Source organism: Bos indicus, chromosome 2 (assembly GCF_029378745.1).
Source record: "Bos indicus isolate NIAB-ARS_2022 breed Sahiwal x Tharparkar chromosome 2, NIAB-ARS_B.indTharparkar_mat_pri_1.0, whole genome shotgun sequence".
Lineage (NCBI taxonomy): Eukaryota > Metazoa > Chordata > Mammalia > Artiodactyla > Bovidae > Bos > Bos indicus.
In genome coordinates, this window is record NC_091761.1 from 64,611,752 (window position 1) to 64,626,460 (window position 14,709).

General features: G+C 36.6%; 1 protein-coding gene across 8 annotated transcripts in view; it reads left to right on the forward strand.

Moving 5' to 3' along the window:
* The window catches only part of NCKAP5 (NCK associated protein 5), a 1,211,030-nt gene that overhangs the window by 981,459 nt on the left and 214,862 nt on the right, over positions 1-14,709 (forward strand). For all 8 annotated transcript variants that reach the window (XM_070799923.1, XM_070799938.1, XM_070799949.1 and 5 more), the window contains one exon: positions 6,121-6,240. In XM_070799923.1, coding sequence (XP_070656024.1) covers positions 6,121-6,240 — 120 coding nt within the window. The remainder of the gene's footprint in view (positions 1-6,120; positions 6,241-14,709) is intronic.

Genomic DNA, 14,709 nt, shown 5'->3' on the forward strand with positions numbered 1-14,709 from the left:
AGAGCTTTCAGAGAGTCCAGAAGAATCATGTTCTGCAGAAACGTGTGCCTCCCAGTTTTTATAGAGACTGTAAAATTGCTACAAAAAGACTAAAATTTCTTTTTAATTAAGAGCACAATATGGGAAATAAGATGTACTCCAAAAGCAGATGAGAAACCAAAGAGTGATGTAGCTGATACAGAGTGAAAAACAGAAATCTTGAGTGAATTATCTAAGTCACACACACATACACACACACAAATCCTTGAGGTGAAATTATAGTCATAACCATACAGTTATGGAATATATCATTTGTTGTGACACAAAGGCAAATCTCCCATGACTTCTTTTCCTCCCTCAGCAACCAAAAAAGTATTTTGCTGGCATACTGTGCATTGGCCCTGATAAGTATCTTGAAGTCACAGAGTATATTTCCTTTCTAAGTACTGATAGGAAAAAAAAAAATATTTCTATAAATTTAGCAGTTTCTGTTAAATGTATTGATATATATCATGTCCTAGTAAAGTAATTCAGTTTATCTCAAAAATCTACAGGTTTTCTTAAGAGAGCTGACTGTTCCTCCTTTAGATCAATAATGTTAAAGTGACAATATTTAACCCAGCTCAATTCCAATTATGGCTCCAAATCATAGGTACAAGCCTGTAAGTGCAATCAGTAATCTGAGCCAAACTCATATTTTTGTCTGAAATATATTTTGTCTTCATTAAGACAATTATACACACTGAAAATTTAACTCTTCTATGTTCTTTTTTTAATTTTTTATTTTTTGCCACTAACACAAAGTTGGAAGAAAGGCATTTTTCCCTCTAGTTATTTTACAGTATATCAACAACCTCGGTCTTATCTTCATGTTCTTTAAAATAACCAAATATTCATGGTATGTTTTAAATTTTCCAATAAGAATTAAGACTCTTACATGGTGAAATCTAGCAACACAGCCATCCAGATAGAAGCAGAACACAATTTTGTAGCTTTAAACTAAAAGAACTCCCAACTCCTCTGTATTTCCCTTGTAGAAAGAGCAGTTGGGCCATCTGGGTCCACTTTTCTAGCAATGATGTGTGTAGGATCTGGTTTCCTTAGAGTCTGTTTATATTTACTGCGCACTTAGAAGGAATCAGACTCCACGTCTGGCACTTTAAATGCACAAAATCATTTGGTTTTCACCACAGTCTTGTGAGTAGGATGATGACGATAATTTCCCCATGGTTCCAGTTGCTACAAGTGGCAAAGCCCACATGTTAACCTGGGGTTATTGCATTCATACTCCATGCCTTTATCCTTTGCACCATTCAGCCTCCACAATCCCTTTCAGTCACTTAATGTTTTCCCCACTGTAGTTCAGCAAGCAGGGAAACACTGTGAAATTCAACAGATGGGTTGAAATCCAATCATTAGTCACATACGATTGCAAGAAATAAAGGGGCAATGTCACAGGTGGATTTCTTAAAACTTTTGGAAGCATTGCCAGCCCTTGCTAGCAAGGACATCCAGGATCTGACTTGCTTGGAGTCAAAAATGACTGTAAATTTGGAGCTCTTTCCAAATCAAGCTTTCTCAGAATCAGTCTTATTTTTGGATGATAGAATTTCCCAACTGCCAGGGACCTTAGTGAACATTTAATCTTGAGCTTGTCAACTAGCTTTGATAATAGGCTCAATTTACTGTAATTACATAAACTGTTTAGCCATCACTCAGATTAAAAATGTTTTAATCCGAATGCCTTTCGGATGAAGGCTTCCAGTATTCGGTTTGCCACAAGACTCAGCACTTCCCATTGATTAGAACTGGCCTGATGCTGTGATACAATTATGTTACCTGTCTCACTGTTTTATGTGTTTGATGTTGAGGCCCTTGGTTGGTCTGAGATGTGAACAATCTTTTACAGCAATGGCTTTTTTTTTTTTTTAGCTGAAGTATTAGCATTCTTAGAAGAGATAGGGATATGAGTGACAGACACTGAAAAGGATTGTGACAAGGAGCGGCTGGTGGATGTGGTGTCCAGTAAGTCTCAGGGAAGGATTGAGGTGGCGGCCCTTGACAAGCCATCTCATAAAGCAGCTGAGGCATCCCTTGTCTTGAAAGCCTGATTTTGTGCAGTAACTCCATTTACAGATGAGGAAACTTGAGGCATAACCAGAGTAAGTAACTTCCTCAAGACTGTGTGGGTAATAAGGACCAGAGTCCAGGCCCCTTAACTCTCAATCCAGTGTATTCCCATAATACATACTACCTCTGAAATAGTTATACCAATATAGTAGCATTTTACATGATAAAATAAAATTTTAATAGTTTTGAACAATAATCTAGTGGTAATATCAGTATACATCAAGCTTCTAAGCAACCAACATTTTCCTAACTTTCCTTTAGCCTGGAGCTGGTAATGGTTTTGCTCTAAGTGCATAAAGTAACCATACTCCATAGCTACTACATAGCAGTGAATCCAGAATCTCGTTCAGCCCCAAGCACAGAGGAAACTTGTTAGAAGTGCTGTGTGTGGGTCCTCCAGGGAAGTTGTGGCTTGGGATCATTAAGGTACACAGGACCCTTTTAGACCAGTATACCACATTGCTCAGTATATTTTCCCCACATATCTAGCTGTAATGTCTTACTTTGTTTTCAGTTGAGAGTGGCATGCAGATTACGAATAAAACCGGCTATTTCCTTGAACCCAAAGACCACTGTACTTGCTTACATGAGACGGAATGTAGTCAAATCTTTGGCATTGTTTACTTCTTTTTTTTTTATTTTTTTATTTTATTTTTAAGATTTACATAATTGTATTAGTTTTGCCAAATATCAAAATGAATCTGCCACAGGTATACATGTGTTCCCCATCCTGAACCCTCCTCCCTCCTCCCTCCCCATACCATCTCTCTGGGTCGTCCCAGTGCACTAGCCCCAAGCATCCAGTATCGTGCATCGAACCTGGACTGGCCTTGATAAGAATTATACAACACATTCCCTTTTTTTTTTTTTTTTTGCTTCAAAAGACACAACCCTATATTTTATTTTTAGTGAGGTCCTTCTCTTGAGACCTGAGAGGTACTAGGGAGTCAGAGAAAAAGAAGGGTTGTGCGTGAGGGCAGATGGTCCAGCCCTTATGGGGAGCCATGATCTCAGAGGCTGGCATCTAAACAGAAAAATTCTTTAGTTTCTAATGCCTTTCCTGGGAGGCATAGTGTAGTTCCTGTCTCTGTAACCGACAGAGTCAGCATTAATGGTCCTTTCACCCAGCCTCAAGATGTCCTACGTGCCTTTATGGCAGTGGGTTCTCACTATGAGCCCAGAGGAAGAAAAGACAGCCAGCTGACACTCTCTGCCCAGGTCTCACTGTAGTCATCAGAAAAATTGTTGTTTTTCTCTCTCTCTTTCCATCTTTCCAGTCTGGTTGACTTATGTGTGTGCGCACGGGCACCCACATGGTTTTGATTACAGTTTCTTGGAGTGAGAGCTGTCTGGCATCATTTATCATCCACAGCTTGAGTGAAGAAAGGAAGAATGTTAGAACAACACAGAATATTCTTTAATATCTACAAACTTTCTCTGCAGCTCATGTCTATTGGTCAGTGATGATAAGACCTGCATCACATTCCTAAAGCCCTTTGTTTTCCCCTCTTCTGTGTACTGATCTAGATAAGCCAAGAGTGATAAATGGTTCTCAAGGTCAATAAATTGTGTTCCTGCTAATGAACTTTTACTGCCTTAAGTAATAGTAATGGCCATGGAAATTTGGGCACTGGTACAAAAACTCGTTATAGAATATATTGATTTTTTCCCCTTCTTTTTTTTTTTTTTTTAAACTCATCTGAAGAGATCTTTTCAAGTTATTTTCAGTTTTGCTGCTAAAAACAGTTGCTGGTATTCCTTACAAGTCTCCTTTCTCCTTGCAAATCCACACTCATATGCTTCTGTCTCCACCCCTCCCCCTGCAAGTGAGAATGATTGTGTTTTCCCACCCAATAGGTACTATTAATATTTATTTACCTCACAGTCAAGTTTTATTAATTGCTTAATTAGCAGTAGTGAAAACAATTAGTGTTTGGGAGCAGGGAGTGTTATATACATGCTAAGAGCAAAAATTAGCATAAGTGAAACACAGAGGTTGAATTCTAAATAAAGACAACAAATCTAGCCTTTTAATTTGAGCAGTGCCTAGGCCTCCAAAAGAGCCTCTGCCAAGTGGCATGCATGTTTATGGGTGTTCACACCCACTGCCCCTAATTTATAGACACTGCCTTCCTAGAGCTTATACCTGGGTGCCTTGCTCTGACATGATGTTCCTTTGCTTTGCTCTTCATTAGTAGGCAGCAATCAGTTGAAAACATCCTAAGCATAGGCTTCCTATTTACCTAAAAATGTGAGGAGAGTATAAGCTGCGCATTGAGCTATTATGCCATGCCCTGTCTCTTTGCCTTCTGTAAATGGATTGGATAAGCCTGGAAATGATGATGGACCTCAGGTAAAGCCTTGGAAGATGCTAATAGATCTCTCTCTAGCTGCACACTCAGGTTGCCACATGGTTATGTATGGCACACACCTACTAATCTCTGTGACTCTGGGGAGCAGAGCTGTGGACTGGCACTTTGTCTTGCTTGCAGAGCCTTAAGTAAGATCTTAGCTGCCCAACCTGCAGTTGCCCCACATTAGAATATATAGATGGATAAACTAGTAGTATATCCCACCATCACTAGAGAGTAAAAGAATTCACCATAATCTTCCCCTTTAACAACATAATCACACAAGTTTACTAAGCTCCTACTACTCTGTGGGGTACTGTACTAGATGATGCAAGAAAAGTGTCAGACAGTATGCTCATGCTGCTGTTTCTGTATCTTCTTATGCTTTTTGAGGAACGTGTTACCTAATCGACAACATTAAGTCCAAACCATGAAAGAAAGTCAACACAAAGCAGCCTGTGACATTAACTAAATGTCACAGAAGAAGCATTGAGGGCTTACTGGAGTTCAGAAAAGGGAGCAGATAAAAGTGGAGGATGCCAGATTAAAGCATCAGGAAGGAGACAGAATTTGAGCTGGATGTCACTTGGACTGGAAGAATGAGGAGGTGGATGAGAAGCCAGAGGGAGGTGAGGCAGGAAGGATGGTGTCAGAATGCATGGCACTTTCGAGAACAAGCAGACCCTTGTTCTTCACATGGTAAGAGCAGAAGCCTGTAAAAAAAAAAAAATCATGAAATAGTGTAAGATGAAGTTTGAAATACAGAAAAGGGTCAGCTTTTGAAGAACCTTGCCTTGGGGCTTTATTCTACCTGGTCTTTCTTGAACCTCTTCGGAGGATGTAGACATGTCAGTACAAGTATCTTTATTGTAAGTTTGTTTGGAAAGAAGCTCCATGGGATTCCAGAGAATCCTAAAGCTCCGTTTTCTCAGCTCCCCTCATGAAAGCTGGGGGAGAGTTCTCGGTGATGTTTTAACTATTATTCAGAAGAGCTGCTCTAAGGGGATGCCGAGGTATGGTTCTTCCACTTCTTCCCCAGCACTAAGACCAGAACACCCCCAAACGATATGAAAATCCACTAGTGTAGAGGATGGGAAAGTTCCAAGCGGCCTTGTAAGCCTTCACTTCACAGTTGCTTCACTCCATCTAAATGCATCACTGATTCGATTAGCAACCGCATTGAGAGTTTCAGCTCGTTTCCACAAATGACAGCGAAGGGCTCCGTCAAAAGTGATAGTTTCTTTAGTTCATCAAATCTCTATTCACTGCAAAAACAGCACTGTCCTTGTGGCTTGTGCTTGATGATTGCTTTTATGAAGACAGTGAAAGGCCAAATATATAGGTGGAAGCTTAAATTGACTTTATATCGCTGAGATTTACCATTTTTAAAAATAGCATGCTAGATTAATGCATTTCTGATTTCAAGGTGCTGTGTTGTTGTTGTTGTTGTTTTTTATATTGGCTTTCCTGAACTTAATAATTCTATCAGACAATGGGCTGTGGAAGAAAACATTATGTGTGATTTATTTCTGGGGGTTTGAAGGCTAAAAATAGTATTTATTACTAGTGTGTTTGAAATAGCTGATGAAATATGGTTATAATATGCAAAGTTATCTTTCAATTATAGACTTTTTTTTCCCTTTCAATGTGTTTTTTGCAGGATCTCAGGGAGGAATGTGTAAAGTTGAAAACAAGAGTGTTTGATTTGGAACAACAGAATCGAACGCTAAGCATCCTTTTCCAACAGCGAGTCAGACCAACTTCTGATCTCCTCCTCCAGGTATGTGTTTTTGTGGAAAACAGTCTTTGCTACTGAAATGCTATCGACAAGAAGTGACTTAAGTTCAGGAGTTACCACTGTCTTCATGGGCAAGACATACTGCCTCAGAATATCCATTTTCTCCCCACTCAAGGGGTGTCATTAAAATTTGAACATCTCTTAAATTTCTGACTCGTAAAGGAATGCATCAACAAACAATAAACAGGTAAAAGGAAACAATCAGAGGTATCATCTGGTTAACTCAGTGAAACTGGGAAATGGAGTCAGAAAATAATTGATTGCTTTGGGAACCAGTATTAGTATGTTTGCACTCCATGATGAGCAAGGCAGAGTTTTATGTAATGGCCAAAGAGCATTTCTTTATTTCAAACACTCTGTAATTAAAAAAAACAGCTAAGGTTTGCTGTGCTTTCATCTCTCTCTCTAGGCAGCCTGCCTCCTCACAAGCTAAGACTTCCTCCACTCTGCCTCAGTATTTTACAGGTTCTCTTTGTCTAAGTGTTCTCACCGAACTCTTTCAGTTGCTTTTATAACAGGCAAACTCATGGAAAGTCAGACCATTTGAATCATTTTGAAGCTGTCCCTGAGAAAGCGCTAGAAAATATATTTGAGTGCAGGAAGACACATGGATTGGCAGAGGGGTCTAGAAAGCTGATATTTGCCATTGCCTATTTTTTTAAAAAATCTTCTTAATGTGCGTATTTGTCAAACAAGCTCCAATGAGCCTCGCTCAGAGCCCTTTTGAGACCAAGCTGGCATGGAGTATGTGGGGTTTCACAGGGACAGTGTACAGTGTGTGAAGGATAAACCCCAGCTGCCTGGTCTAATTGGCTAAGGGGAAGGAGAAAGAGATATGCTCTAGACTAGCCTGTCCAGTACTGTAGCCACTAGCCAAATGGCACTATTGAAATTCTAAATTTAAGTTTCTATGTCAGACTCGTCAGATTGCAAGTGTTGAAAAGCCACACATGACCAGCAGCTACCATATTAGACAGTGTTTGTATAGAACATTTCTGTCATCTAGAAAGTTCAGCATGTTTCCAGATGGTTGAGACGGTGTTGCTAATTTACCCTCTGAACTTTGACACAAACATCTTCGCCTGACTCCTCAGGGAAATAATGAGAAATTGTAGTTCATGTCAGAGAAAGAAAGATGTTTGGTAAAGCCTCTCTTCAAAATGTAATCCACCCCCCACACAAATGAAAAGAGCTCTCTGAATTGTAAAATAGATCTCATGTCTTAATTTTCTCTCTGCTTTATCTATTAGTGCTTAATTCATAATTTATGGGTCGCAAATTGTGTGGAAAAAAATCATCTTTCTCTATTCTGTTTCCTGATCTGAGCCACGATAAATGTTGGTCAGAGAGAATCTTGGATCTGTAAAAAGTTGTATCTCATTTGCTCTCTTATAATCAAGATCCAATATTGTAATTACTTCTAACAGCTGTTGCATGTTCATGAGTTTTTCTGTTTTGCCTGTTTTAACTTGAGGCTTTTCTGGAATAACTTGTAAGGATCTCTAGTCCCTGCTTATGAATCACGATGGTTTGTTTTCATTAGCTGTCACAAAGTTCTTAAATACACATCCAAATGGCAGAGGATGGTGTTTGTTCTAACAACAGAACTCAGTATTTATTCATTGGGTGTTTTCCGCCAACACACTGCTGCTGCTGCTGCCCACCAGGCTCCGCCGTCCCTGGGATTCTCCAGGCAAGAACACTGGAGTGGGTTGCCATTTCCTTCTCCAATGCATGAAAGTGAAAAGTGAAAGTGAAGTCGCTCAGTCATGTCCGACTCCTAGCGACCCCATGGACTGCAGCCTTACCACTATTTCTCCCCAAATGGATCTCCTTTCCAGGAGCCATTCTAATTTAAATGAAATTTGTAAAAGATGAGCTGACAATATTAGTAGTTCTGCAGGTAGAATGATAAGGGTGATGCCTGCTTCTAACATGTAAGAACATCATAATCATTGCTGGCTTTTCAGGTGGTCTGTTCCTCATGTGACCTGTGATTTTTTTTTTTTTTTCTTTCTGATGGCATAAATGCGTATCATGGAGCATGGGCTAAAGTAGAAGCAATTTGAGTTTGTTTTGCATCCCACCTGTGGAAGCTCTGTAATTATTTGTTGATTGAAATAAATGACCCAGATTCATTCTGAAAGCTGGAGAGTTACTTTACATATGCTGAAGAGAGGTTTCCACCCCTACCTCTTCTGCATGTTTCCTGTCTGTGTGGATGCTTTGGAACTATCCCCATGCTGGTCCAGCCCAGTCTGTTGGAGGGCATGGCTGGTGAGTGCAGCAAATCCATCAGTATGCCTAGTCCTGAGTATGATAGATGTTTTAGGTTCTGCCCATGGACTACAGGTTCAGTACAATTTTTCATCCTATCTTAAAAAACTGCATTAATTGTCATCTGCTGAATACAGCCTAATGATTCTGTGTAATCTAAGTAGCTACCTAAAGAGAGATACAGAAAGAAGATTGTTGAACACATTGTGAGTTTAGTAGATACATTGTAAGTAGTGGAAAAGAAAATAATTTATAAAAGTAGTTAATTCTTTGTCCCTCGAAAATAGAGAATGAGAGGGTTACCTGGATATTATTTAGCATATTCTGATATAGGAGGAATAAAAAGGGTTAGTTCTAAGGGCTAATTGTCAGATTCTTGGAAACTTACAAAGAGAACCAGGTTGGTGATAGGAAAGAAAAGAAGCCTAACCTGAAATTTAAATCTTAAGAATGGCCATAAACTTCTCTGATGGTTCCAGTTTACAGTAAAGCATCTCTCGGACTATGGACAGTAACAAATCAGATTAAGAAGTTCCTTTATATTAAAAGAATTTTTTTTAATTCTGATGAATTAAGAAACTGGTATAGCAAATAAAATCCAAAAGTAGCATTCTTAATGGAATTGGAGTCTCTAACTTTATTCAAACTTACTGGTCAGATTAAATAATGCTCACCTTTGCCACTTACAAATCATATTAAATAACACTCTCAATTTATTGAACTAGCAGGGAGCTCTCTACCAAGAATACTTACTTCTCTGACCAGTTGAGTTATGAATAAGTTATGTTTGTAACTCATTCTCACATGACTATCATTTGTCTTGGTAATTAAAATGTGATTTTAAGTACATTATAAACCAATGAAATGTGGTGCAAAAAGGACTGTTTCTATAAAACAAAGTTGAATGCTTCAAAAGCATGTAAAGGCGTATCTCTAAAAGAGTGGGATCAAATAATATTTGTGTCTAATGCAAAAACAAAAAAAAATTGTGGGAGAAGAGGAGTTATATTAAATGTAGAGGCATGCTGCATGCAGGTTGCTTCTCAAGTGGTTTTAAGTTCTTGTTCCACTGTTAAGAAAAACAAAACCTAGCATGTGTTTGATGCCAAAAAAGACATTGGAAGATCTAATAACAGGACCCCTGGAAAAGCAGCAGCCTTGGCCCTGTTAAAAAAAGAATGTTATTTAACAAGCACATAATGCTTATGATGTCAAATACTGTTCTCCAAGCCTTACAGTGTTCATCAGTGTACTCTCCATTGTAGTCCTGTGAGGTAGGCACTGTGTCTGTACCCATTTTACAGATGGGGACACTTAGGCACAAAGCGCCTCCGTCACCCAGCGGTAATGGACAGAGTGGAGATTTAAGTCCATGGTCTGGGTCTAGGTGCTCCCTTTCCCTTCCCATCTGTGCTCCTTTTGCATGGAACACAGATGGACATGAGGATCATTTTCTGATGCTGTACTCTGACATTTCGATTAACCGGCCCACTTGTGATCAAGTCAGATCAGAGGGCTTCTGCAGTATAATCACAGTAAGGAGCCTACCATGTTTACACATTTCTGAAAGCCTCTTGCTTCGTGGCATTCACAACTTTCCCCTCTCTTGTGTATTCTGCCCTGTCTTCTTTTGGACACCTGTGTTAACGTTATATTGATAGGACATTATTCTCATATTTTCTGCCTAACACAGTTTTTTTTTTCTTTTCCTTTTTATCTGGTATTTCAAAGGATCCTATACTCATATCTTTGAACAAAAATAGAAAGCAAAGAATGTTATAGTGTAGATTATTCTCACAAATAGTTGAGAATCTGACAATTTAGAACCACGGTGTAAAAATTTGCTGTCACTTCTGAGAGTATTGACTTCTTTTTGCTGGTGTTTTTTTTTATATTATTATTTCAGATGAGATGAGACAATTTTAAAATTCTTCTTGTGCTTCTGATATATTTTTCCTTCCCTGAATTTATTTGCAAAGTGTAAATTTCTCCAAGAGTTTTATTTGACAGGACACTACACAACACAACACACTCACCTCTCCACCTGTCCTTAAGCAATGAACCCTGCTTTCTAAGAACCAGTCTAATTCCCCTGCCATTCAGGGGCCTTCCAGAGTCATGGTGGTCCTCACTGAACTTCTCTGCTGGAGCTTCCATAGTACTGGTAATCTATACCACAGTATAAGCAGTTCATTCATTGTCCTGTGTACAGTTATAGAATCCTAGTCTCTCATGGTACTGATGGTGGAGGTCACACAGTGGAGCCCCCATAACTCGGGATGTCATGTTAACTTTTATTTCACCTAAATAGAAATCTCCTTGAGGGTAGTAGCTATGCTGAATGTAGCATTTTACCCACCCACAATATCATTCATAATACGTATTCAGTGTATGCTTTGATGGCTTAATCTTAATTCAGTATATTTCAATGGAATTTGATTTTGTGTATGTTGGGAGTGGTGGGTTTCTTTTTGTTTGTTTTTTTGTATGCAACAATCTAATTGCCTTTATTCTTCTAGTTTAATTGAGGTATAACTGACATATAACATTGTATATGTTTAAGGTATACAGTATAATGATTTGATATATGTGTATATTGCAAAACAGACATTACAATAAATCTAATTAGCATCTCTCACTATGTACAGATTTTTTTTTCTTGTGATGACGGCTTTTAAGATTTCCTAGATTTCAAATATGCAGTATAGTATTATTAACTATGGTCACCATGCTATACATTAAATCTCCAGAACAGTTTCCCCAACTCCCCATCCCCCACCAATCTGTTCTCTCAATGAGTTGTTTTTTTTTTTCATTCCATGTATAAGTGAGATCATGCAATTTTTACTGTCTGTCCAAATTATTTCACTTAGTATAATGTCCTCCCGGTCCATCCATATTGTCATAAATGGCAAGATTTCATAATTTTTATGGCTGAATAGTGTTCTATTATCTACATCTATATATATATATAAATTTATAAATATATCTCTAAAAATATATAAATATATCTTATGAATTGAAAATATACATACCATATATAACACATTTTCTCTATCCATTTATCCATCTATGAAGACAGTTTGGCCTCTTTGGCCGTTTCCCCATTTTGGCTCTTATAAATAATGCTAAAGTTAACGTGGTGTACAGATAATTGCTTCTTTGGTATAGTCATTTCCTTTCTCTTGAGTGTATGCCCTTAACTGGAATGGTTAGATTATATTGTAGTTCTGTTTGTAATTATTTGAATCATATCCATACTGTTCTCCATTGTGGCTATACCAATTTATATTCCTACTAACAGTGTACAGGGTTATTTTTTCTCCACAACCTTAATAGCACTGTTATCTCTTATTTTTTGATAATGCATTCTAACAGGGGAAAAGTGATAACCCATATGATTTTGATTTGCATTTAACTAATGATTAGTGATGTTGAGCACCTTTCCATGTACCTGTTGGTTCTCTGAATATTTTCTTTGAAAAAAGACTTATATCCTTTGCCCACTTTTTAATTGGCTTTGATATTTTGCTTTTGAGTTATATAAGTTCCTTTTTTGCTTTAGATACTAACCCCTTACCAGATATGTGACTTGCAAATATTTTCCCCCATTCTGTAGTTTGTATTTTTATTTTGTTAATGGTTTCCTTTGCGGTGCAGAAGCTCTTTAGTTTGACACAGTCCCACTTATTTATTTTTGATTTTGTTGCTTAAACTTTAGGTGTCATGTCCAAAAAATCATTGCCAAGACCAATGGCCAGGAGGGTTTTGTTTTTTTTTTTTCTGTATGATTTATTGTAGGAATTTTGTAGTTTCAGGTCTTATATTTAAGTTGTTAATCCATTTGAGTTAATTTTTATGAATGATATGATAGGGGTTTAGTTTAATTCTCTTAAATGTGAATATCCAGTTTTCCCATCACCATTCATTGAAGAGCTTGTCATTTCTCCATTGAGCGTTTTTGGCTCCCATGTCAGATATTAGTGACCATATCATGCATGGATTTATTTCAGGATTCTTGATTCTATACCATTGCTCTCTGTGTCTGTTTTTATGCCAGTACCATACTGTTTTGATTTCCATTGCTTTATAATGTAATTTTAAATCAGGAAGTGTTATTCTTCTAGCTCTGTTCTTCTTTCTCAGGACTCCTTTGCCAAGTAGCATCTTTTGTGATTCCAAACAAATTTTAGGATTTGTTTTCTATTTCTTAAAAAAAAATGCCACTGGAGTCTTGATAAGGGCTGCGTTGAATCAATATATGACTTAAGTAGTATGGACATTTTAATGATATTAATTTCTCCAATCTATGAACTCAAGAAAGCATTCCACTAATTTGTGTCATCTTCAGTTTCTTTCAGTAGTGTCTTATAGTTTTCATTGTAGAAATATTACATCTCCTTGGTAAGATTTATTCCTAAGTATTTTATTCTTTTCAGTACTACTGTAAATGGGATTTTTTTTGCTTATTTTTCAGATAATTAGTTGTTAGTATATTGAAATGCTATTTGTATATCATTGTTCAAAGTAGTCTTTTATGATCTTTTGCATTTCTAATGTATAAGTTGTAATGTCTCCTCTTTTGTTTATGATGTTATTTGCTTGAGTCATCTCTTTTTTTCTTAGCTAGCCTAGCTAAGGGTTGATCTGTTTTATTTATCCTTTAAAAAAAAAAAAAGCTCTTCACTGGATAATCTTTATTATTCTTTTGTTAATCTTTTCTATTGTTTTTCTCCTCTAATTTTTATTATGTCCCTCTTCTGCTACTCTTGGGCCTCATTTGTTATTTTTCTAGTTTCTTAAGCTACAAAATTATTTATTTGAGAGCTTTCTTTTGTCTGATGTATGTGTTTATCAGTATAAACTTCCCTCTTAGAATTTCTTTTACTGCATCTCATAATTTTTTATGTCATGTTTCCGTTTTTGTTTCAAGATACTTTTTTCTCTTTTCAGTTCTTTGGTTCATTGGTTGTTCAGAAATGTGTTTTGTTTTGTTTTTATTTTAATTTATGCATTTGTGAGTTCTTTTTATTGTTGTTGTTTGTTTGTTTTTTCCTGTCTTTGGTCTCTAGTTTCATATCATTGCTTTTGGAAAACATTTAGTGTGATATCAGTGTTTTAAATTTACTGACTCATTTTGTATTCCAACATATGATCTATCCTAGAAATTGATCTTTCCAGTTGAGAAGAATGTGTATTTTGTTGTTAAATAGAATGTTCTCTATGTGTCTTGTTAGGTCTGTTTGGTTTATAGTATTATTCACATTTACTGTTTCCATATGGATTCTCTCTGCAGGATGACCTATCCAATGGTGAAAGTAAGATATTAAAGTCTCCAACTATTACTGTATTGCTGTTTATTTTTCCTTTTACTCCTTTTAGTATTTGCTTCATATATTTAGATGCTTCAATACCATGTGCATAAATATTTATAATTGTCATATATTGTTGATTGATTGACTCCTTTATGATTATATTATGACCTGCTTAGTCTCTTCTGGACATTTGTAGTTTCAACTCTGTTTTGTCTGATATAAGTATAGTTAACCCTGCTTTCTTACCATTTGCTTGAAATATCTTATTATATCCCTTCACTTTCAGTATGTGTGTAGTTAAAGCTAAGGTAAGTTTCTTGTAAATAGCATATTATTAATTTTTTTTAAAATTTTCATTCTGTGTCTTTGGATTGGAGAATTTAATCCCTTTGAATTTAAAGTAATTATTGGTAGGTGAGGATTTATTATTGCCATTTTGTTAATTGTTTTCTAATTGTGTTGTAAAACCTTTGTTCTTATGATTAAATTTGTGATTTAATGACTTTTGTAGCAATATGCTTTGTTTATCATAATCTTGTATAACTACTACAGATTTTTCCTTTGTAGTTATCATGAGACTTACATAAAATATATTTATAACATTCTACTTTAAGCTGATAACAGCTTAATTTCAATAGCATGTATAAAACTCTACACTTTTTCTTCTCCCTTCTCACATTTTAGGTTATAAGTGTTACATTTTAGGTTATAAGTGTTAAAGTTCACATATTTTTGTATTGTGTATCCAATAATAAATTATTGTAGTTATGGTTATTTTTCATACTTTTTTTAAAAAGTTTTAATCTAGAGTTGTCAGTAAACTATGCAACACCATCACAATATTAGATAATCTGACTTT